The 25,785-nt window shown below is 43.3% G+C and overlaps 1 protein-coding gene across 2 annotated transcripts in view; it reads right to left on the bottom strand.

The window, feature by feature from the left end:
• Positions 1-25,785, bottom strand: part of TESMIN (testis expressed metallothionein like protein) — a 48,704-nt gene that overhangs the window by 7,431 nt on the left and 15,488 nt on the right. For both annotated transcript variants that reach the window (XM_028833111.2, XM_077961853.1), the window contains exons 6-7: positions 24,481-24,569; positions 1,082-1,184 (exon numbers count right to left, since the gene is read on the bottom strand). In XM_028833111.2, the coding sequence (XP_028688944.1) occupies positions 1,082-1,184; positions 24,481-24,569 (192 nt within the window). The remainder of the gene's footprint in view (positions 1-1,081; positions 1,185-24,480; positions 24,570-25,785) is intronic.

Below are 25,785 nucleotides of genomic sequence, written 5' to 3'. Positions count from 1 at the left end.
CTCGTTTCTATTGGCTATATTTTTAGGAAGGAAATGGCTGGATCATAGCATACACACAGGTTTAGTTTTTGTAGCTATTGTCAAACAATTTCCCGAAGTGGTTGTGCCCCTTTATATTCCTATCAGCAATGTATGAGAATACCAACCCTTTTTGGTTTTATAGTTTTAATTGTAGATAGTACTCTTTATCCCTAAACAAAATGTACTCAAGTTTACATGCATGACAATTTTCTTCTGTCCTATGGATCTGGCTATATCAAAATTGGTAAGATATTTCAAGTCCTTTATCCATAATTCAAGAGGAGAATTAAATTATTTTAGAAAACAATGCAGAGAGCAGCCACACCCTTATAATTGTGTCCTATTTGCACAGGACAGTCTCAGGTCTACAGTCGATGGCTCTCAATTTCCCTTCGTGAATGAGTGGGCACTGGAAGTGTCTCCCTGGAGTGGGTTGACAACCCTGAGCCTAACTGTCCCTCCCTTCTCCCTGATTATCTTTTGTGCCTACAGAAAGGGATAAAAGCTGCAAGCTCCTGTGTTTAGCCTTCAGCAGAGTGGTCATCAGGGCCATCGAAGTAACCTTTTGCATCCCTGTGAAAACCTAGATTCTTTTCTTCTGGAAGCTGAGGGGTAAAATTTAAATTGTTAAATTTTACAATTGAAAATGTAGGCTGCCTGAGCACTTTCACCCAGCCTTCTCACGCAGTGGACTGTCTACACGTTTGCGACTACACTGCTCCAGCTCATGCTTATCTGCTATGTGAAATGACCCCAAATGTCTAAACTCCAAGACAAAGTGGACATTCGCATGTTCTTGAATCAGGACCTTCCTAGGCTGCTGCATCTCTGAAGACTTCCCACATAATAAAGGGCAAAAGGCCTTTCTCTGCCTACCACTTTTATAACAGCTGCTTGTCATGGTTCAATACTCCCACCAGCAGGAATCAAGTCGTGTTCAATGTAAATTCTTCAAAACTGTGGATTTTTTCCAATGAGGAATCTCTGGAGATCATTTTATGAACATCTCAAACAGTTTGAAATGCTTTTAAAATCCATGCATTTAATGGACATTTATTACCTTAATGGCTTTAAACCGTTCAATTTCATGATGCAAGTTATTGCAACAATTATTACAATTGCAGTTGTTGCAAAAGTCTCCACTGGCGAAGCAGTCGCAGTACCTGTGAAGGAAAGGACAGAGTGAGTGGCAGGCACAGACAGCACAGTCAGTAGTGAAAAGAAGAGCACACACGTATAAGGAAAGAGCAGGCAATGTGCTGCAGTCAGAACACTGAATGCTTTTACAGATGGCTCAGACTCCTTTTTATATGAGAACTAGATCAACTAGGATGATGCTCACCAGTGACTAACACAGAAGGGCGTAAAACTAGTTAAAACCATTCGTTTCATAATATAGGATTTTGCAAAGCAAAACAATTTCCTGGCAAATCCATTGCCATCCATCAATCCTCCCTGGCCCCTAATTGTCCTCTGCCATTTTCCCAGGAGCACGGTAAGTTTGGTGGGCAGAAACATCAAGTAACAAAGAGCTGTCTTCCCACCAACCACCCCAATCCATCCAACATGACTGAAGGTGTGTTCACTTCTTCACGAGACCTTGACTTTGAGTGAAAACTAATGGGACCCAGAGGTGGAACCTGGCCTAGGCCTTATCTCACTTTCATTCTGTGAGGGGGAAGTGAATGGCAGAGGAAATGAACGGATGAGGCGGCTGCAGTCACACCTCTTGGCTGTAATGCGAGGGTTGTTGGGGAATCCTGAGTCTAGTGAAGCCCTTGGAGCGCACACCACCGTGCCCTGTGACTCCTGGGGCCACACAGGTGGGTGGCAGTGCTGTGGACTGGCTCTGAGGGCTTCCTGGGAGAGCCGGCGGTGCTGGCAGCCGGTCCCCCTCCCACGGTCTTCTAAGACGCCTGCTCCTGCGCTGTAAGCAGAGGTGTTCACAGGCATGCGCTTTACCCTTCCTGGGTTGGGCAGGGACGACGCTTTCCTTAATTCATGTGAAAATGTAGCATCAAGGCAAGGACTCCTACTGTGCTGCCTATGACCCGTGCCCCAGAGAGCCTGTGGGGCGTTTGTCAGCCACCCCATGGCTTCCCCCTCTGACCAGAGAAGACCCCTGTCGCTGTCTTCTGTGAGCATGGTTCATCGAAAAGAGCTTCCAACTCGTTTTCCACACAGGCTCTGCCTCCCTCTCCCCATGCGCCAGTCAGCTTTGCAAGCTGTAGAGTGGGAATCGTGGTGCTCAGCCTCCCAGTCCCAAAGCGCGGCTGAGGGAAACCCTGGGCGTGTCAAGCTTCCCACAGTGCTGCAGGAACATGGTGAGGGCTGTGCGGGGGACCAGAGGTCTGCAGAAACCTCTCTGGGGCAGAATTCCCAAACACAATTCTTTTCATAATTATTATTTTCATATTTTAAAATAATATTTTAATGTCAAGTCAACAGGAGAGTAAAGAAGATCATCAGAGGCCAAAAAGACAAGAAATTGTGAACCCAGAGAGGGAGTTCTGCAGCAGCTGAGTGCTGCCCTGGGGCATCTGCCAGTCCCGAAGGACCCGGAGCTTGGTTTCCAATGTGCTGCTCGTGCAGGAGACAGGAGACAAAGTCTGGGCTGTCAAAGGTGAGCATGAGACCAGAGACCCCTCATCAAGTGTGGATCCCTGAAAGGCGAGCTCCCCAAGGAGTGAATTATTAGACACAACTCCACTCCACAACAGAGGAGAGGAGAGACACATCCCCCGCGGGGGGAAAGGGGAACTATAAAGGTCTCTCCCGAGCCTGCAAGCCATGCAGATGGAGAGAAGGGAAAGGGGACAGTGACAGAAGTTTGGACACCAGACAGCAGAGGGGTAAGAGAACTGGTGTGGCAGACTCAAGAATGCTGAACCCGAAGTCAGCAGGAAAGAGCTGGGAAGGAGCTGTGGAAGGCTCTGGAATGGGCAGCACCAGGTTCTTCCATGGGAGAGAAAAGCCAGGTGAGATAAGTAGAGAACCAGGGGGATTCTCTGCAGGAAGGCACGAGTCCCCAGACTCCTCCTCCTTCCTAAGCAGCTGGGACCCCCTGCCACAGTGGCAGAGACTACAAGTGACTCTCTTGGAGCAAAACCACTGGGTGTGGGATATGATAATGAACAAATCCAAGAAAAGTGAATGTTGAGACCCCTAGGTTTCTTCTACTCAGCTTCTAGCATTCTAGCAGGAGACTAGAAAAGCCTCTTCTGAGGACCCTGACCAACCCAGGAGAAAATATCTAGAATCTGACATTGAGTTTTCCCAATAAAATAGCTGAGTGACCACCCTGTGGTGGAGCTACAGTGAGCAAGCCCTCAGCAGTGCACCTGCAGCCCCAGTCAGCCCACCCCTCACCTACAGCCTCCAGGGAGCCCACCCCTCACCTACAGCCCCCAGGGAGCCCACCCCTCACCTACAGCCCCCAGGGAGCCCACCCCTCACCTACAGCCCCCAGGGAGCCCACCCCTCACCTACAGCCCCCAGGGAGCCCACCCCTCACCTACAGCCCCCAGGCAGCCCATCCCTCAGCTACAGCCCCCAGGCAGCCCACCCCTCAGCTACAGCCCCCAGGCAGCCCACACCTCATTCTTTTTTTTTTTTTGAGACAGAGTTTCACTCTTGTTGCCTAGGCTGGAGTGCAATGGTACGATCTCGGCTCACTGCAAACTCCACCTCCCAGATTCAAGCGATTCTCCTGCCTCAGCCTCCCGAGTAGCTGGGATTACAGGCATGCACCACCACACCCAGCTAAATTTTTGTATCTGTTTAGTAGAGATGGGGTTTCACCATGTTGGCCAGGCAGGTCTTGAACTCCTGACCTCGTGATCCACCCACCTCAGCCTCCCAAAGTGCTGGGATTACAGGCATGAGCCACCACGCCCGGCCCACACCTCATTCTTAAGTGTGAACCAAGTGATGCCCAGGGATCCGCAGACACATTAGGAAATCTTCCAGGGTATGAAAGACAGAGGCCCAGAGAAACGGACCATGCATGGAAAAGAAAACTAGGAGAAAGGTGGTATCAACGGCCTTAGAGAGACTAAGAAAAATTATTGATCTATGAAACAGGAAAACGATTCTTATAAAAAATCTCAGGATACGAAAAAAGATGTTTTAGGAAGCAAAAAAGTAATCACAGTGATGAAAGACCTAGAAAGTATGAAAACTAGAACTAATCAGAGGAGAAAGCAACAGTGGGCCAGACTAGAAAATCCAACATTTATGCAGTAAGAGTTCCAGAAATACTGAATATTAAGAATGAAGGGGATACAATAATTCCAGAACATTTCCCAGAACTCAAGGCCATGAGTTTCTGAAGGGAAAGGACCCACCTTGGGCTCTGCACAGTAGCTAGAAAAGAGACTGGAACCAAGACAGCATGAGCACATTCTGCAGCACCGGGAATAAGAGATGATCCTCTATGTTTCTAGAAAGAATAAAACAGTTTTCATACAGAGGATCAAGAAAAACATGATGTCAAAATTCCACCAGCAACATTGGAAGCTAGAAGAAATGCAGCAAGGCCTTCAAACATCCAAAGAAAAACGATTTCCAACCTCAAGTTCTACTCCCAATCTGAATTATCATCTAACCATGAGGATAGACTAAGATATTTTTCAACACACAAGGTCTGAAAAAATTACATCCCATATACTCTTCCTCATGGAAGCTACTAGAGAAGGCACTGTGCCAAAATGAGGCTGTGAATCTCACGAGGAAGATGCGGGCTCCAGGAGTCAGGAGCCCAAACATGAGAAAGAAGCTGGTGAACCCCTCAGCATGATGGCAGAGTGGAGTCCAAGACAGGAGCTGCACACCGGCCTGGAAACGAGCCCCAGCCAGGCAGCTCGGGAAAAGCCTTCACGACAGGACAGACAGTGCCCCCATGTCTGGGCATGTTGAGAAGACCGTTACACAACCAGAGGAGAGGTGAGGGTTACGTTAGTGTTGTGTGCATAGAAGACTAAGTACTGGGTATGAACAGGAAGGGAAAGGTAAAGAAGTTCAGGAAATGATAATTCATACAGGCTCAGCAGGGACCAGAGTTTTCATTGTCATAAAATGTAAAGACTCAATGCTAATCTAACCAAGGCTATCTCACGTCTGGGTGTGGGAAATGTGTGTGTTGGGAGGGGTTGGTATGTGAGTGGGAGAGGAAATAAAGCTAAATCCACATTTCCCACGGTACAAAAACAATAGATCACACCAAACTGAAAAGCCGAGGAGTAATTCAGACCTGTTATTTATACCTATGGAAGCAAATATTAAAAGATTCAGTTAAAAGAGTTGAAAGTTCCTGGAGGGCAGAAGATAAGGAACAATAGTCAGGGTACTACTATTTTTTGTCACAAGCCTGGTACAATTATCTGGCTCTCTAAACTATGTGTGTGTGTGTGTGTGATTTGGATAAAAATAATAAACTGAGATTAAGAAAGAATAAAAGATAAAGAGATTAGTCTAGATGCAGCACAGAAAGACAGACCGCAAATATACAAGAGAAGTTAAGAGAAACCATCAAGAGTTAGAGGGGCTAATGTGTCTGTCTGATGAGCATTACGGAAGGAGAGAGGAGAGAAAATGGGGGAGAGGCATCTTTGGAGTGAGGATATCCATGAGTTTTCCAGAACTGACGATAGCTGTGGATGCTTAGATTTAGGAAACCTAATGAACTCTAAGAAAGACAAACAAAAAGAAAAACCAAAGGCAAAAAGAAAATCTCAAATGCACCAGAGAACAAAGATACGTTACCTAGACTCACAGCTGACTTCTTGTTAGATATAATGGGAAACCGCAGACTATTTTCAAAGCATTGGCAGAAAAAAACCTGACAACCTAGAATTGTATACCCAGTAAAAGTGTGTTTAGTAACCAAGGTCCAGGCTAGGCACATTTCTTTTTTTCACTGTATACTCTTTTGCTGAGTGATTTTATCAACTCTTGCTTTTGAAGATTTTAATCTTTTGAAGATTTTAAAATCTGTTTTCACCAAACCTGTTCTCTGTCTCATACTCCAGACCCTAAAATCCTTATTGTCTCCTTTCCCAAATGAAAGGGTGGGCTGTCCACATGTGCTCTTATCATTCCTCATCTCCCATTCATCCTTTAACCTATTGCATTCAGATTTCTTCCTCCTGCCCACAGACTCTCAAAGGCAATCAACCAGCTCCTTATTGGAAAACCCAGGGCTCTCTTCACCCTTCTTGAGAGCTTTGGACCCTACTGTGTTCCAGAACCACATCCCAGCTTCCAGTCAGAAATCTCTACCTTCGATTCAGCATGTCCAGCCCTCCACCCACGGTCTTCACCTGCACCCCTTGCACTGTTCCAGCTGCTCTCTCCTCCTGTGCCTGCTCTCCATCCATGGTGTTACCATCTGCCCAGTAACACAGCCCCTGTGTCAGTTCTGACAATTACCTTGCTCTCTTTCCCCATATCCAAGGGTTGCCAAATCTACTGATTCTGGCTCAGAAATATCTTTTATTAATTTTATTTTTGATAAATATAAATCATATTTATTGTGGAATTTTTAAAAATACAAATAAGTAAAAAGAAACAAATTACATCCAATCTGAATCTCATTCCCTAGAGATGATCATTTGGTGAATATATTTCAGACTTTTTCTGTAAAACTATACATACTGAAATAAGTATATGTTGTTTGGTTACAGATTATATGTTAACAAAAATAAGATATTATACAAACTGTTTCAGTGTGCTTTCATTACTTATCAATATAAGTAAGATAGATAACATCTTGCTTTTATTACTCATCAGTATGTTATGAATGTTTCCCGTGTAAATAGATTTATATACCATTTTAATTGCTGTACATACCCCATAATATAGCAGCACCTTGATTTATATAAAAATTCACTTTACACTGAACATGTAGATGTTTTATATATCGTGGAAATATAAACAATACTGTAGCAGTGGTGTTGGTCTTCTTTCTTTTCCTGGAACCATCCACCCTCCCTCTCTTGCCGCAGGGCCTTTGCACCTGTGGTTTCCTCTGCCTACAACACTCTTAGCATCCACTTTCAATCCACCTCCACCCAGTGAATTCCCCCTAATCCAAACACACCTCCTCAGGGAAGCCTTCCCTGACTGCCATGCTTGCTCAACACATCCCACCCCCTCAGCCCATTACTGCTCCTTTGCCACATATTCCACGGTTCCACTCTGACCTTTAATTACGTGATGATTCATACGAGAATAATCACTTTAGACTGTGAGTGCTGGGAGGGAAGGGACCATAACTCTCTTGCTCACTGCCGTCTTTCCTGTTCCTGAGATCATGGGCATTCAAAAATATTTATGGAATGAATGAATAAATGAGTGAAAAAAATGATACAATGCATATGTTGGAAATGTCTCGAATCTGTGTTTTTTTCCTTCATTGTTACCACCCCTGCCTGGGTTCAGGTCTGTGCTCCTACAGCAGCCTCCTAATTAACCTCGCTTTCAACTTCTTCCACTTTGCCATTAGCACTAATTTTCCAAAACATAAATCAGACAAAAGTAAGCAGAGAAAAAGCAGTAATCAGAAAACGCAAAATAAGATGGTATTGTACATTCCTAGCGGGGGTGTAAAATGGTATGGCCACTATGGAAAGATACTGTGGTTCCTCAGAAAGTTACTGTGTGATCCAGCAATTCCACTTCTGGGTATGTACGCAAAAGAAGTGAAAGCAGGGACTCGACCAGATACTTGTCCATTGCAGCATTAGGGTAAACAAAACGTGGTTCATCCGTACAATGGAATATTATGCAGTCGCAAGAAGAGAGGACATTGTGACACATGCTACAACATGGACGGCACTTTAGAAACGCTGTGCTAAGTGAACTAAGCCAGATACAAAGGGACAGAAATTGTATGAGTCCATTTATGTGACGGACTTAGAACAGTCAAAAGAAAGAAAGTAAAATGAGGGTTACCAGAGACTGGGGAAAGGGGATGATGGAGAGTCTGATGGGTACAGAATCTCTGTTTGGGATGATGAAAAAGTTCTGGAAAAATTCAGTGATGGTGGTTGCGTGACACTGTGAATATATCTCATGCCACTGAATTGTATACTTTAAAGGTTTAAAACAGTAAATTTTATGTTATGCATATTTTGCCACAATCTTAAAAGACAAGGCACAGAGCAGAATGTATGGAATGCTGCCATCTGAATGGGGAAAAGGAACCTAAATAAAAGTTAAAATTTCAAAAAACAATAAGTTGCTACAAATAAGTCCCTATGTGTCAATAATCAGACAAAGAATGCAAATAGATTAAAGAAACCTACTGAACATGGGTTATTAGATTTGCTTTTCTAAAGATTCAGCTATATTTAGCTTACAGAAGACACACCGAAAACAAAACTGCCACACAGAAAGTGCAAAACTAAAGGAACATTCTAAAGCCTAACTCACTAGTACTGCACTGGAAAAGAAAACACGATGCAGCAACATTACCGTCAGACAGGAAAGAACTGAAGGCAAAATGCGCCAAGATACAGAGGCATAGTCATTAACAACTGATGGAATAATTCACCAAGAAGATGTAACAATCATGAATTTGTATGACCTTCATGCTGTAGATTTGAAATATATAAACCAAAATAGAATTATAAGGAAAAAGGAGACAAATTCATAATCTTAAGTGAGGGATCTCAACACATCTTTATCAAAAACATAAAAATCACACAAAATTGAATAAGCAATTAGCAGATTTAAACAACAAAATAAACCAATGAATGGATAGATAACTGCCCCCAACAAATAGAGAATATACATGTTTTTCAAATTAATATAGAATATTTTCAAAATTGATTGCATTAGGTCATAAAGGAAGTGTTCATTAATTTCAAAGAATTGGTACGCAGACTACATTGTCTACAGAGTAATTAAATGAAAAAATTAGCAATTAAAATATCATTTAAAAATATATACACATACATACACATACACGTATATATAATACAAATGTGGACACAATGAAATGTACATCTAAATAACTCATGAGGTAAAGAGAACATTACAATAAAAATGAAAAGCTATTTCAAATGGATGATAGTGAAAGTACTGCCTATCAACTCTTGTAAGATGCATTAAAGTAGTCCATAGGGGTAATTTATAGCTTTAAATGAATTTCCTAAAAAAAAAAAAAAAAAAGATTTTAAAGGTTGAAAATAATAAGGTAAGCAGTTAACACAAAAAGCTAGTAAAACAAGAGAAGGAAATAATAAAGACAGCAGTAAAGAGCAGAAATTAATGTACTTCATGAACCACAACCAAGAAAATCAATAAAACCAAAAGGTGGTGCTCTGAGAAGGCTGACAAAATAGACAACCTCTCCTGGAACTGATCGAGAAAGTCTAGAAAAGGTCAAAGACCATAATTATAGATACAGAGTTCAACTTTAAATATAGAATATATGAACAGGAATATATGAATAAATTTGAAAGTTTTGAGAATTCAATACTTTTTAAGAAAAACATAAAATATCAAAATTGACTCAAGAAGAAACAAAAAAGAAAATATTAACTACAAAAGAAAGTGAATGAGTAACCTATCACCTTCACCACTCCAACTCTGATAGACACCAAACCCAGAAAGCTTTTCAGACAAGTTTTTTCAAATGTTCTATGAATAAATAAATCCTACCTTACCCAAACTTTTTTAGAGGCTAGAGAAAAAGAAGCCAGTGGGGTTGGGATGGGGAAGCCTAACTAATGCATTTTATTAGGCAATACAATATTGATACCAAAATGAAAGAATGTATGAGAAAGAAACATTACAGGTGTATCTCACTTGTGAACAAAGATTCAAAAATCCTAAAGAGCTAAATCTTGCTGTGCATACAAAAGATAATATTAGTATCTTTTGATACTAATATTGATATTATTGATATAGATAACATAATGATCAAATTGGGCTTAATCCCTGGAATGCAAAGGCAGATTAACATTGGAAAGTTTGTTGTCATAGATATATTATGAGATTAAAAGAGGAAAACAATCTGATCATTTCAACAAATACATAAAAAGGCACTCAATAAAATTCACCAGTCCTTTATTATAATTCTGATAATTATAATAATAGCAAATTCCTTAGGAAACTAGGAATAGAAGGAAGCATCCTTAACCTTAGAAGGGCACGTAACAGAGAAGGCAGTCAGTCCTGCAACAGCCACTTCCCCTTATCCGACAGTGGCAGCAACTGTAGTGGAGCATGTGGTTGGCTCACCTCAAGAGTGCATTTCCCAGCTTCCTATATAGTTGGCCTGACCACATGACTAGGCTCTGGCCAAAGGGCTATCAGTGGAAGTGATTTTGGCAATTGCTGGTCTTGCCATAAAAGGTTAAGGAATGTGCACTCGCGTTCCTGTTTTCTCTTCCCCAGTGTCTGGAAGATGAATGTAAGGGTAGGGGCTGGTGCAGCCTTCTTAGACCACAAAATACAAGCCCTCCATTGAAGATGTCAGGGCAACTAAGATAGAAATCTGAGACAATAATATTGATTAGCCACCACATTAGTCCTGAAATGGTTGTAGTTTTGAGTCTTGGTTATAGCATCTGAGTATGTATTCTGCCTAATAATGGCATCTCTCAAAAACCTACGGCAACTGTCTTATTTAGGGCAAGGCAAGGCAATTTTAGATGTATTTAGAATTTAGGAGCAATTCAACAGTGCCCCAAACCAGAACTTCCATTCATCACTATGAGGTTCTAGACAGTATAATAAGGCAAGGAAAAAGGAAAAGAGTACAAAGATGGGGAAGGTATCACAGTCCAATATCTGTGACAAGATTATTGTTTAAATAGAAAGTTGAAGGAAATCCACAGACAAATCATTACAAATAAGCAGCAAGATTCACGCCTGGAGTGGGATTGAGAACCCCAGATCAGACCCATATGTAATCAAAACCTGAGAGCTGATGGGGCTGCACTGCAGATATTGTGGACTGTGTCCGTGTTTTGCCATATATGGTGCTAGACAATTAATTGTCCATATGGAAAAAAATAAAATTGAATCCTTACCTAATGCCATTCATGAAAATCAATTCCAAGTGTTTTAAAGCTCAATGACAAAAGCAGAAATGTAAAACTTTTAGTAGAAATTCTAACATTTATCCCACCTTGATCTAGATTACAGTGAGCATCATTCCATTAAAGGAGCTGTCCTGGAGGTGCAGATTGCCTCAGTGCGGGCACACTGGCAACACTGCAACACTTTTTGGGTCATCCTGCCCTGTGGCTTGCTGAGAGGGTAACGATAATGTTCAAGGAAATACTCATGATACCCTCTGTCAAATTCACTTCCCACAGGCATATTGAATCCTGAAATTTTAGAGTCTTGTGGTTGAAAAGACCTAAAATACAGTGTTTTTTTTTTTTGAAATGGGTTCTCACTATGTTGCCCAGGCTGGTCTCGAACTCCTCGGTTCAAATAATCCTCCTGCTTCAGCTTCCCAAAGTGCTGGGACTACAGGTGTAAGCTACCATGCCCAGCTCAATGGCATATATTCTAAACTCATTCTTAATTCACTGTCCATCCTGACATATTGCTTACTATAAAACACTTAATAACATTGAATTAAATATTTAAAACCTTTTAGATGGCTATTTGAACTGGCAAAAAATTAAGGAAACCCAAGAAAGGGCAAAATTCAGAGGGCCAAAACTGAAGCCCAAAGTGACCTCTGAAGCCTCTGCTGATCCCAGCAACCAAAGGCGCTAGTTAACTGCTGCGTGGAGGAGAAAGGGGGAACTACGACAACCCTAACAATGTCAAACGCTTACAAGGACAAGTGCAATCTGCTGGGCTGTGCTCTAGGTGCTTTACGTATATTAACCCCAGTCAAAAGCACACTCGAGGTAGAAGGTCTGCTGTAGGATCTACACATGGACCAGAACTGCAGAGGGCTCCACCCTGGGAACAAATGCCCTGAAAACAAACAGCAAGGAAATGTGTGTGTGATCCTGGCTGGTGGGAGGGGAGGAGGCTCACTTCAAGTTGAAATCTGAATTCATACTGTGCAGCCTAATAAAAAAAAATTAGCCAAAAATTGTAAGTCGTCGAAGTTGGAAGTGCCACCAAGCTCCAAGTGGAAGCAAACAAACCTTCTCTGAAGAGCACATTCTCAAAACAAGCCTTGAAGAACTCCCACAGGGAAAGGCCCAGTGATTATAATTCACAGTTTAAAAAAATCACAAAATATGTGAGGTCCCAACCATAAAGGGAAAAATTCAAGAGATGAAACAAACACAGAATGAGACAGAGACTTTACTTTAGTTAGGAGCTACAGAGAAGATATTTAATATTTTTAAATATGAAATAAGACATCAAAAGTGTGAGTAAGCAACAAGAGACTACCAAAAAAATGACCATCCAGATTTGACCTTCTGCTCCATCAGAATTCTGATGGCAATAATTAATCTAGTTAATCAGAGACAAAAGGCCACATGAAGAAACAGTATCACAGACTGTACAATCTATGCCTGAAATCTTAGGGTTTGGGCTGGGTGCAGTGGCTTACACCTGTAATACCAGCACTTTGGGATGCCGAGGGGGGAGGATTCCTTGAGCTCAGGAATTTGAGATCAGCCTGGGCAACATAATGAGACCCTATTTCTAAAATAAAAAATTTTTAAAAAGCTGGCCTGTGATCTCAGGAGGTTGAGGCGGGAGGATTGCGGGAGCCCAGGAGGTCAAGGCTGCATTGAGCTATGATCATACCACCTCTCCATATCAATTCATCCAGCCTGGGTGACAGAGTGAGATCCTGTCTCAAAAATAATGAAACTGAGTCTGGATTTTCTTAAAGTCAATCAATATATGAAGGGCTAATTAAAGCTGTCCTAAAAGGCCAAGTGCATTGGCTCACGTCTGTAATTCCAGCACTTTAGGAAGGTGGGCGGATGACTTGAGGCCAGGGGTTCAAGATCAGCCTGGCCAACATGGTGAAAACCCATCTCTACTAAAAATACAAAATTAGCTGGGCATGATGGTGCATGCCTGTAATTCCAGCTACTCGGGGGGCTGAGGCATGAGAATTGCTTGAACCTGGAAGGCAAACGCTGCAGTGAGCCAAGATCACACCACTGCAGTCCAGCCTGGGCAACAGAGCCAGACTTTGTGTCAAAAACAAAAACAAAACAAAAAACAAAAAAAAGTCCTAAAAAATATCTACACTCATGGTATAAAACCAATTCTTGCTTTTCTGAGAGGAAGAAAACTCTCTCCATTCTAGTGGACCGTGCTCCTTCTCACTCTATGAAATAATTGTCCAAAAACGTATAATCTAACACTTACAGGCAAACCTCATTTTACTGTACTTTGTTCTATTGGGCTTCACAGGTAATGCTTTTTTTATAAAACAAATTGAAGGTTTGTGTCAACTCTGCATCAAGCAAGTCTATTGGTGCCATTTTCCAAGAGCATGCGCTCACTTCATGTTTCTTTATCACATTCCTGTAATTCTTGTAATGTTTCAAACCTTTTCATTATTGTTATGTCTGTTATAGTGATCTGCAATCTGTGTTCTTTGATGTCACTAATGTAATTGTTTTGGAGTACCACGAGCCACATCCATATAAGAGCACGAACTTAACCGATGAATGCTGAGTGTGTTCTCACTGCTCCACCAACTGGCGGTTCCCTGTATCTCTCCCTCTTCTCAGGCCTCCCTATTCCCTGACACACAACAGTATTGAAATTACTCTAATTAACAACTCTACAATGACCTCTAAGTGTTCAAGAGAAAAGAAGAGTCCCATGTCTCTCACTTTAAATCAAAAGATTAAGCTTAGTGAGGAAGGCATGTTGAAAGCCAAGATAGGCTGTGAATCAAAGGAAAAGCTTTTGGAGGAAATTAAAAGTGTTACTCCAGTGAACACACAAATTATAAGAAAGCAAAACATTGCTGACATGAAGAAAGCCTGAGAGGTCTGGAGAGAAGATGAAACTGGCCAAAGCCTAATCCAGAGCAAGGTACTAAAGCTTGTCAATTCTATTAAGGCTGAGAGAGGTGAGGAAGCTGCACATCAAAAGTTGGAAGCTAGCAGAGGCTGGTTCATGAGGTTTAAGGAAAGAGGCCACCTCCATAACAGAAAAGTACGAGGAGAAGCAGCAAGTGCTGATGGAGAAGCTGCAGCAAGTTCTCCAGAAGATCCAGCTGAGATCATTGATAAAGGTGGCTACACTGAACAACAGGTTTTCAGTGTAGATGAAGCAGCCTTCTATTAGAAGAAGATGCCACCTAGAACTTTTGCAGCTAGAGAAGAGAAGTCAATGTCTGGCTTCAATGCTTCAAAGGACAGGCTGGCCCTCTTACTGGGATATGATGTAGTTGGTGACCTTAAGTTGAAGCTAATGCTCATTTCCCATTCTGAAAATCCTAGGGCTCTTAAGAATGTTGCTAAAACTACTCTGCCTTGTGCTTTACAAATGGAACAACAAAGCTTGAATGACAGCACATCTGTTTACAGCATGATTTACTGAATATTTTCAGCCCACCGTGGAGACCTACTACTCAGAAAAAGATTCCTTTCAAAATATTACTGCTCATTGACCGGGTACCTGGCCCCCCAAGAACTCTGATGGAGCTGTGCAAGGAGATTAATTTTGTTCTCATGCCTTCAAACACAATATCCATCCTGTAGCCCATGGATCAAGGCGTCATTTTGACTTTCAAGTCTTATTATTTAAGAAATACATTTCGGCTGGGCGCGGTGGCTCAAGCCTGTAATCCCAGCACTTTGGGAGGCCGAGATGGGCGGATCACGAGGTCAGGAGATCGAGACCATCCTGGCTAACCCAGTGAAACCCCGTCTCTACTAAAAAAATACAAAAAACTAGCTGGGCGAGGTGGCGGGCGCCTGTAGTCCCAGCTATTCGGGAGGCTGAGGCAGGAGAATGGCGTAAACTGGGGAGGCGGAGCTTGCAGTGAGCTGAGATCCGGCCACTGCACTCTAGCCTGGGCGACAGAGCAAGACTCCGTCTCAAAAAAAAAAAAAAAAAAAAGAAAGAAATACATTTCATAAATCTATAGCTGCTATTGATAGTGATTCCTCTGATGGATCTGGGCAAAGTGAATTGAAAACCTTCTGGAAATTATTCCATTCTATGTGCCATTAAAAATATTCATGATTCATGGGAGGAAATAAAAATATCAACATTGAAAGGAGGCTAGAAGTTGATTCCAACCCTCGTGGATGACTTTGTGGGGTTCAAGACTTCAGTGGAGGAAGTCACTGCAGATGTAGAAATAGCAAGATAATTAGAATTAGAAATGGAACCTGAAGATGTGAATGAATTGTTTCATTACCAGGATAAAACTTCAATGAATGAGGAGTTGCCTCTTACAGATGAGCAAAGAAAGTGGTTTCTCAAGGTGAAGATGCTGTGAACACTGCTGAAATGACAATACAGGATCTAGAATATTCCATAAACTGAGTAGATAAAGCAGTGCAGGGCTTGAGAGGATTAACTCCAATTTTGAAAGTTTTACTGTGGGTAAAATGCTATCAAACAGCATCACGTACTACAGAGAAATCTTTCCTGAAAGGAAGAGTCAGTTGATATGCCAAACCGCATTGTCTTATTTTCAGGAACTGCCACTGCAACCCCAGCCTTCAGCCCCCCACCACCCACATCAGTCAATAGCCATGACATTAAGGCAAGACCCTCCATCAGCTAGAAGCTGACAACTCGCTGAAGACTCAGATGATTGTTAGCATTTTCTAGAAATAGTGTTTTTAAATTAGGGTATGTACTGTTTAGATAGAATGCTATTGCACACTGATTCAACTACAGCATGTTTATAGTTATATGAACATAATTTCTACATGCATTAGGGAACCAAAAACCTTGTGTGACTTGCTTTATTGTGATTTGCTCTGTTGTGGTTGTGGAGCTGAAGCTGCAGTACCTCCAACGCATGCCTGTATGTTGCTGCCTACACCAAAAAAGGCCTGTTATAAACGTTTTAATATTTTATATTTTACATTAAAGTATTAAGTTTTATATTTTACAGTTGCTTTAAAAAACTACATAGCAAATCAATGTTTAACATATACAAAAATGGTTAAGAAACACATTTGTAACAGTACTGGAAAGGTAGATGTTAATTACTTTAAAAATCTGGCCAGGCATGGTGGCTTATGACTGTAATCCCAGCACTTTGGGATGCCATGGCGGGTGGATCACCTGAAGTCAGGAGTTCGAGACCAGCCTGGCCAACATGGTGAAACCTCGCCTCTACTAAAAATATAAAACTTAGCTGGGCGTGGTGGCAGTTGTCTGTAATCTCAGCTACTCCGGAGGCTGAGGCAGTAGAATTGCTGGAACCCGGGAGGCGGAGGTTGTAGTGAGCCGAGATTGCGCCACTGCACTCCAGCCTGGGCCAACAACAGCAAGACTTCATCTCAAGAAAAAAAAAAAAATTTAAAATCCATCAATACGTTTCCAATAAAATAATCAGAAAACATTTAACTACCTCTTCAGTTTACATCAATACCATTTTAATCATGCAGATTAATTATTCGTTTAAAAATAATTCCCAATTTTTTATGGCTAATGAAACAACAACAAAAAGTTGGGATTCATTGTTTCAAGTTTCAGGGGTAAGGCACTAAGAGAGGGACTAAAAAGGGTAGTTCCAGCTCTATTTGGAGGAGGAAGATGAACGAGTAAAACCCTTGTCTACCACAGCAAGAGGCAGGAGACAATCTTTACAGGTGTGGAGGTTCCCCCAGGAAACCTGAAAGCAGAAGTTGCTAACAGTGGAAGCTTCTTGGAGGGAGACAGACTATGGGGAGAAGTGGAGCAGGATATTATCACTTTCCACTGGAGCCTTGCCTGTAGTAATCGATTTTTACCCATGCCATCACTAAAAACAAATACAAAAAATTAGCTGGGCATAAGGGCACATGCCTGTAGTTCCAGCTACTTTGAAGGCTGAGCTGGGAGGATCACCTGAGCCCAGGGGGTTGAGGCTGCAGTAAGCCACGATTGCACCTCTGCACACCAGCCTGGGTGACACAGTGAGACCCTGTCTGAAAAAAATGTTATAAAATAAAATAAGTACTGTCATGTGTTTTTCTCTCTATTGATGGCCAATTATAATAACAATCCCTCGTAGCCTGTATGCAGCAGAGACTCCCATGAGAGTGGGACTAACTCGCACTAAGAAAATTACATTCCATTGCCTTGTGCTCGTGACTTAGTTGTGGGGAGTAAAAAGGTAAAGGAAATGGAAAGTTATTGATGGCGATGATGCCACAAGTGCGAGTGAAGCAAGCAACGGAGGATCCCCTGCTTCTGTTCCTTCACCTGAGCCAAGTGTCTCCACACGAGGACAGGTGGCATGTATGGAGAGACACCAGCACAAGATCAGGGGTCTGCCACCAAGGGACCTCACTGCTTGGGTGAATTTACCTATTCCTTAGCTTTTCCAAAAGCAGAACACACACTTTATTAGTATTTCCAGAGATGACTGGTTTCTCAGTGATGGATTGATTCCAACCAAATCACAATGCATTATCAGAATGTCATGCATCAATTTATGATGGAAATAACATCCTTTTCCAGTGCCCAAAATGTTCACATTCTTTCTCCAAGGCCTCTCATTTCTCAGTATGGAGCTGCTAGGAAGCTAAGTCAATGGTCAGACAGTTGCATGTTGAGCACAGAATTCGAGGTGTGTAGTCATCGAGTAGATTGGGAGGGCTCTAAGTCTCTTGCCCACCGCACACAGCACTTCCCTGGAGAAGCCAGCTCTGTGCCCTCACAGACGGTGCCTCTGTCACCTGCCAGCACTGGACACACTCTGGGCCTCCTTTCCTCTGTTCCAGTGCTGACCGACCGCCCTTATGATGGTCCATTCTTTCTTACGTGCGTCGGTGGCCAATTAAGCTAGGAAGCTGCTTCTAGACAAGAAGCTGTTTCTTTGGCCTTCCATTCTGACGTAATTCAAGTTAAGCCTTTCTTAGAGTCATCTGGTTTCCAAGTCCTTAGGAGTTACCTCACTTTGCCCCCAGTTACAGTCTACACCCTGCTCTAGGCTTCATGGTCATTTGACATGCCTGGTCCCCCACACCCAGCCAGCAGCGAGCAGCCCCCATCCCCAGGAGCCCACCACCCTGCACAGCTCTGTCCTCTGGACACCACCACCTGGTCCTCCTCCGCATCCGACATCTCCATCCGGGCAGGCTGCTCTGGCTTGACAGCGTCACAGGGTCCAGGCTTTCTCCCTCTGTCCTTCCTCCTCCTTACCCAGAGCTGCATCTTTAGTTTCCTCATCAGTCATGTTATGGCATTTCCAACGTTCAGAGAAGTATATGGCCTCATAGACTAAACCAATGATAGCTCAAATATTTTCAGACAGTCAACCCTATACTGTCTGCAATTACTTTTTAAAAATCAATTTGTTTTTCCACTTTGGTTGTGTGAACTAAGTTTCATGGACTTCTGGATTTCTACCCACTGGTGCACCCCCACATCACTGTCCCGTCACTGTGGCTCTCAGTGACTTCAGCAGGAGCTCTGCAATGGAAAAATCACGTGGAGACTGTGGTTAGGGTCATCAGACATTGGGACTAGGAAATGTTTTCCCTTTTCAACATGTAACTTAAGGCTAGGCAGACATAAGAGCAGAAAGCGAGCAGCCCACAGCAAGAGCTAAGGGAGGGCAGACAGCACAGACACCAGATGCCAACTTTCGCAGGGCGGCCGAGGAAACTGATGCACCCAGTGCTGTCAAGCATGGCATTGAGATCCGCCTCCTACTTCAGCCACATCGTCTACTTCCAGTCCCCGACTCCACGTGACAATCGGCCCTGTCACCCTTTGACCACACCTCCTGGCTGGGGGAGAACTTTTCTGAGAAAATTTCAATGTAGAGTAAACCAATTCATAAAACTTTTTAAAAATAGGATGTGGAAATATTACAGTTAACGCTCAACAATGACATGGTTAGCACTTGTCTGAGGGGCTAGAGGATGCGAGCCAAAACCCAAGAAAAATTACGCCCCTTGAAGTGTGAGCCACTAGTATCTTGACTAAATTAGTTCGCCCAGATAATACCAAAAATCCATACCAGGTTCATGCAAAAGTGGCTGCTTCTCGCTGGTCTCGCTGTTCTGGACAACGAGCATCAGGACAAGATTGTTGAGAAGTAACTGTAACACGTGCAGTGCTAGCCATTCTGGTTTCTCTAGACTATGCTCCACTTACTGACTTCTAAGCAACCTTATTTCATATTTAATAATGAAGGATTTGTGATTACTTACAATTTCAGACACTGGGATTTGGTACAGTTACATGGCTTTTTAGACTTTGTGTCCCATGAACTAAGAGTTACTCTATAAAGATTAAAAAAGAAAATGTATTCAGATCGTTACTCCTTATATAGAGAATTAGCTAAGCATCTGGTGTTTTTCAACACATTGTGAGAATCTCAACACCAGATAGTTATAGGTATTATTGATAGATGCCTAATCATGAAGTGGGAGTTTCCAATGTGATGCAACTAGCGCTACCAAACGCAGCCACACATGCCCAGGGAGTCAGTGTGTGTGTGTAGCGGTGTCCTAAGGCTGCTCTCCCTTCCCAAGATGTCTTCCAGGAAGTCAGTGGTGCGTGCGGAGCAGGGTCCTAAGGCTGCTCTCCCTTCCCAAGATGTCTTCCAGGGAGTCAGTGTGTGTGCGGAGCGGGGTCCTAAGGCTCTTCACCCTTCCCAAGATGTCTTCCTGGAGTTCTTCTCCCCCTGACCTGTTTAAACCTCTAATTTTTTTTTTGTGCTCCTCTCCCCACCGAACAGCTCTTTCCCCCCAAAAAATCTGAATGCTAATAGGAAGTACAAATTAAAGAACAATAGATAAAGCGTCGTTCGTCTTCAGATATACCAGTGCTAAAGCAGTCCACGCTGTAATATTACTAACAATATCAAAGCATGTTAGTAATCACTTAAGTGTGCCATGTGATCACTGGGGACTTTCCTCATTTTAGGAAGGGATTATTACAACTCCTTCCTAATTACATTTTGTGATTAGCTCAGAAGTCATATTCAGGGGCATTAGAGAAGAAACAAACTCCTCCTCTAATGTGTCTCTGGGTGTTGCTGAACGTGAGGGCAGCTGCACCTTAAACCATCAGGAGAAGTTCCCAAGCATTGCTCAGAAGAGACACTCAACAAGGAGCTCAGAACATTTGCAATGGAAGTGGTTCAATAGGCTGTGGTGACAAGGAGGGGAACGTGTACAAAACACCATGTGACAAAAACCAAACTAGATGAATTCTAAACGAATACAGCATTTAATTTAGAATTCTGTGACAGGGCTGTCCCTGTACCCAGTGTGGGCATGCATCTGTATCAGTGTGCTCTTTGAAGTCATGTACACAGGTCTCATCTCTGCGACGCACTGGCCACTTCTGAGCAAGGCTGCATCTTAGTCTTGGGTTTCCTACCAGAGCTCGAACAGCACCTGGCACACAGTCCGTGCTTGCTGTCAGCCTCATGCCATCTCATGGAGCATAGGGGTTGGTAACTAATACAAACGCCCTAAAGAGAGGCAAAGTCTTTGCCCTGTCCTCTGTGCTCCGAGCGCCCGCACACTCAGCTCTCGACTGGCTGTCAGAGCTGAGGTCAGCCCCAAATCCCCCTCACTTGGCCTGCCCTCACCTCACTGCTCTGGTGTGCATGACTGACTGGTCTGCTGCCCCTGCGCTCACCACCTGTGCCTCTGTTTAGTGACCCATCCTGCTCCCCATGGGAAACAGCTCATGGCACATGAAACTGGGGCAAGCTGCTAACTTTGACTTCTTCTGGAGAAAGCTACCATTTTAGAGATAAAGACGATGTTGCTGAATTCTGTATTAATTGAGAATTCATCTAGTTTGGTTTTTCCTTTAGAGATAGGAGAGTTACAGCTTTCTGCCCTCATGGGTGCCTAGAGGTGGCAGGTCTAGCCATCCTGCCACCTGGCCTGTTCACCTGTGGGTCAGACCTGGGCCTGTTCAGAGGGGGCTCTGACAGCTACTTCACTGCTCTTGTCCTTGGCCCTCTCAGACCTGCCCTGAGCTGGGGCACAGGGTGGACCGGCCCTCCCTGTCCAGAGGAACAAAAACTGTTCCCTTGAGGAAGTGGCGTGGGGGCTTGTGGAGGCAGTCCAGTGGGGAACCACTGTAACTGTGGAGGGAGGGTGACAGGCCCACGAGTATCTACAGAGGCAGGAGGAGGCCAGCAGGCATTTACTAGAAATCACTGCGTGGCCAGGACCATGGTCTGTGCTTCAGGTGACACCAAGGATAACTATCTATTTAACACATGGTGCCTGTCCTGGAGGAATCCACCAAGTCAGCAGGGATACGAGACATAGGCAATGGAAACATTACAGCACATAAGAGAATAATCCACCAGCACACTGTGAAATACTGACTGTAAACGCCACAGAAACTCAGAATAATCAACCAGCACACTGTGCTATACCGACTGTAAACACTGCAGAAACTCAGAGGCAGCATAGTTCAGCATAGACGGAAGAAGTGAAAACCAAATGCTCTTGAAGGAGGTGGAACTTGACATCAGCTTTTAAGGCGGCAAGGTTTCTTCACTATTGCTCAACAGGACGGCCCAGTTTAAATAACAGCGTCAGCAAAGACACTCATCAGGAATGAGCACGGAGTGCGGGGCAGTGAGGGTCTCTGACTGCAGTGGACACTAAGTGGAAAATCACTTCCATGGCTCCAGATAGACTGCTCTGTCAGTGCCCATCTAAAAATTAAAGTGTTAGAAAAGATCTGGACAACTCTGCCTCAGAAAAGCCTTCTAAAAAAACTACACCACAACATGATAACCTCATCTTTAGCAAAAAAATTGCCGGAGAAGCAGACCCTTGAATATTCTCTATTATGATGTTCATTATGTTACTAAAACCAGTAGCATCAACAATGAGTCAGAATTCACATTTATTACCAGATTGATAATGGGATTATTAAAGCTACAGAGTGTCAGGACACGGATTTGTATTAAAGAGTTTTTATTAATATGATAAGCTAGTTAATAAGTTAGCCAGTTCACCCCCCAACTCTAACAAATGACCATCGGGTCAGCTCGCACGCTCAGCCTGCTGGCCTCCAGCCTGAGCTGAACTGCTTCTATGGCCTCTACTAGGTTAGATACATCTGAACCACACTGGGCTGACAGAGTCTTGGTTGGAAACTCACACAGAATGAAACAACCAGCAAAACGTTCTCTGACTGCTTCCTTACCACTAACAATAAATTGGTAGAGATTCCAGCATATCATCAGCATTGTAGATGTCGAGATAAAAATCATCAGACCCAATTAAGTGGAGAGGCATCAGATCAAGTAATTATGTGCATAAAAAATACAAATACACATCTCATGTTGTTCCTGGCACACCACTTACAATAGAGAAATCTTTTGTAACCTTCAAAATAAAGAAAAACATGTGACTGATTGAAAAAAATCTAGTATAGATAGAGGAGGAGGAAAAGGAGAGAGGAAGAAGAGCAGGGGGAGGAGAACAAAGACGAGGATGAGGGGACAAGAAGAGGAAGGAGGAGGAGGAGAATGGGGAGCAGGGGGAGATGAAAAGGGGGAAAAGGAGAAATAGTTGCCCTGAAAACTCTCTCATGACTGCTCCTCTGTGCAAATGCCCATCGGCTGCACCACATGGAAGCCTCAGAGGGCACTGTAACTGGGAGAGTACACAGTTAAAGTATGAGAAGTATCAAATGTCCTTGAATGTTCTAGACACAATACAGCTCAGAGTGAGTCAATACTATCGACCAGATGCCCCCAGATTACAAGAAAAATGAGTATCTTCAGAACTGTGCCCTTTTAGATCATCCTGTGTAATGTATCAGCAGAATCTGGAAGTTGCTGAAGTCGTTTTTGTTTGGTCCAGAAATGTTAACAGCCGTGATGAGATGACCAATTACAATGGTAGCAACTGCACCCTCACCGATCCATCACACCCAGAGAGTGAAGCAAGCAGCAGGGCCCACGGTCTTATTCCGTCAAACTCAGCAAAAGTTGTCAACAGCCTGGGCACAGAATTACAACAGCTAAAGGAGCCACTGCAGAAGCTGAAGCAGCAGTGCCAGGGAGCAACCAATGCCCTTCAGTGACCATGAGAGCTGATAGTGTTGATCGGTTCCAGTGTGTTTCCGGATTTACAGCCTTTCATTCCAGCCCCAAACCACTCTCCTCACACTTACCAAGGCCATCACGAAGCCATGCCTGATGGCAGAACTCTGCAGGAGCCTAGAAAGCACTAGAGGCCGCGGGCTATATCCTGTAAGGTGTTTGACTGCTGTCTCTCAGGCCCAGGGTATGTGTTTGTCTTAGACTGTGGGCCAAAAGAACTGCTGCAGGCAGGCCAGGCACGCCTGTAATCCCAGCACTTTGGGAGGCTGAGGCAGGCAGATCATCTGAGGTCAGGAGTTCAAGACCAGCCTGGCCAACATGGTGAAATCCAGTCTCTACTAAAAAATACAAAAATTAGCCAGGTGTGGTGGTGGGCGCCTGTGGTCCCAGCTACGCGGGAGGCTGAGGCAGGAGAATTGCTTGAACCCAGGAGGCGGATGTTGCTGTGAGTGGAGATTATGCCACTGAACTCTAGCCTGGGTGACAGAGCAAGAGTCTGTCTCAAAAAAAAAAAAAAAAACAAAAACAAAAACCCACAACCACAACAACAACAAAAAACAAGAGAAAACAAACAAACAAACACATACCTCCTGGAGGTAGGAATATGTTGATCTCCATAATCAACTACAGGGCTCAATGAACGGAGAGGGTTGCCCAAACCACTGTTAATACATAAATGTTAACCTGACAATTTCAACCAGCTGATTAGTTTAATTAGCAACAATTATAAACACAAGACAAGGCAAGAAATGGCAAGATGAGGTCCCAGATAAGCACAGCCTATGTCCACCTGGAGATGTGAAGACAGATCATGCATTAGCACCTGCCATAGAGCTCAAGCCAACTCAGCACAGAAGGCAGCGGGCAGAGGCGGCTGGAGGGCACTCTGCAGCTCCCCGTTCATGCTACGTGGCTGCCACGCCATTATTTACGTGGACGACAGCAAAAAAGAGAGGCCAGCACAGTTTGAATCAACATGGAATGAAGACAGAGCTATAAATGGCAACAAGCCTCAGAAACACTGACATAGGACAGCGGACAGGAGGACAGGGACAGATACAGACTATGGGCCAGACTTTCCAGCAGCGTTTGCAACCCCAACGAAACCAGACACAGACAGCAACACTGTTAGTGGCACTGCTGACAGTAAAAACATTTCTCAGAAGTCATGAAGGTGTGCAGTGAAGCTCATTTTATAGTTTAGAAGAAAATCATAAATGTATCCAAAAGTCTCTTAAATTCTTACATTAGAGTGACAACGTATTGCTTCTAATCCTTACCCAGCCAAAGTTATTTTTGGTGGTCCTGGAAGAGTTGATCCCGAGGGGAAAGCAGACCCATTGACTACCGATGGTAAGGCTCCCTCAAGCTGTTCAAAGTCAAAGGCAAGGATATTTGGAATTAGCAAGGATCTTTAAAGTTCCAGTCAGCCAGCCCCCAGATAAAAATGATTCTTTTTTTCTCTAAAGGTTTACATCACCATCCCTTATAATCATGTCTGGGTCTTATTACCACAAGGAATCCACTTTCACTGGGCAGACTCTAGTGCCGAGGCCTGCCTAGAAGTGTGCAAAAATGTAGGGCTGGCCTCCATGGGCTGGAGGCCGTCCATAGCTGTCACTCAGCTGGCCAGGGGTATTGTCATGGAACTCCTTTTCATTTTTATAGGCTATCAATTGTGAAATACATTTAATGACAAATTTCCGTAAACTAGAAAGTTTCTTACAGAGATCTTGACATTTGAAGTCTTGTTGGCAACCATGATTTTTCATGTATTGAAAAAAAATATTTTGTAACCAGTTTTAACTAATTCAAAAGCAATGTCATAATCTCTGCATCGTCCACATTCTTTGCTTTCCCAGGTCCCATCTTTCTTTATGTTACTCATTAGCATGGCCTGTGGAGGCTGTTCACAGGGAAAGTAACAGGCAGCAAAGCCATCACTGGCCTACTTCTCTTCTACTCAGTAGCTTGAAGAAATTAACAGTACTAGATACAATTAGGTTTTCAGATTTTGTGCATATATCACAGTTAAACCTCATATCCTTGTCCCCTCCTCTCTCCAAAAATGGAAACGTATCTTTAAATAAATTTATTTTTAAAACTTTAAAAAGTATAGTCTTAGAAAACAAAATGCATGTTGTATTTATCCTCTGCACTTCCTCCATTCTGTGCCCGATTTAAACTGTGTGTCATCACCATTCATTAGGGCTGGAAGACACTGAGAAAGCCCCCTGGGTCCCACTGCCTCATTTACAATCAGTCTTGAGTCCCCAGGCTTCTTCCCAGGAAGCCCCTTCCTGCTCTCCTCTTGCTCGTACACAGAAGGGAGTGCTCACAAGGCCCTGAGACGGGTGTCTCTTTTGCCCTCACCTGGACACCTAATTATGAGGCCCCTGTCTTCAAATGTCAGTCTGAAGAGTTTTGCATTCTTTTGGAGAAAGGATGTCATAGTTCTCAGGATTGAGGCAATTATTTGCATAAACCAGGTAAAATTACATTTTTCCCCCTTTGCTTATTTAGCCCCAAAGTAAAGCAGAGAATCTCTTATGTACTCCATAGGTTGTAAATCCAGGGCAACTTTA

Source organism: Macaca mulatta, chromosome 14 (assembly GCF_049350105.2).
Source record: "Macaca mulatta isolate MMU2019108-1 chromosome 14, T2T-MMU8v2.0, whole genome shotgun sequence".
NCBI classification, from domain to species: Eukaryota; Metazoa; Chordata; class Mammalia; order Primates; family Cercopithecidae; genus Macaca; species Macaca mulatta.
The sequence above is the reverse complement of the archived record's forward strand: the minus strand, read 5'-3'. Positions and strand labels throughout refer to the sequence as shown.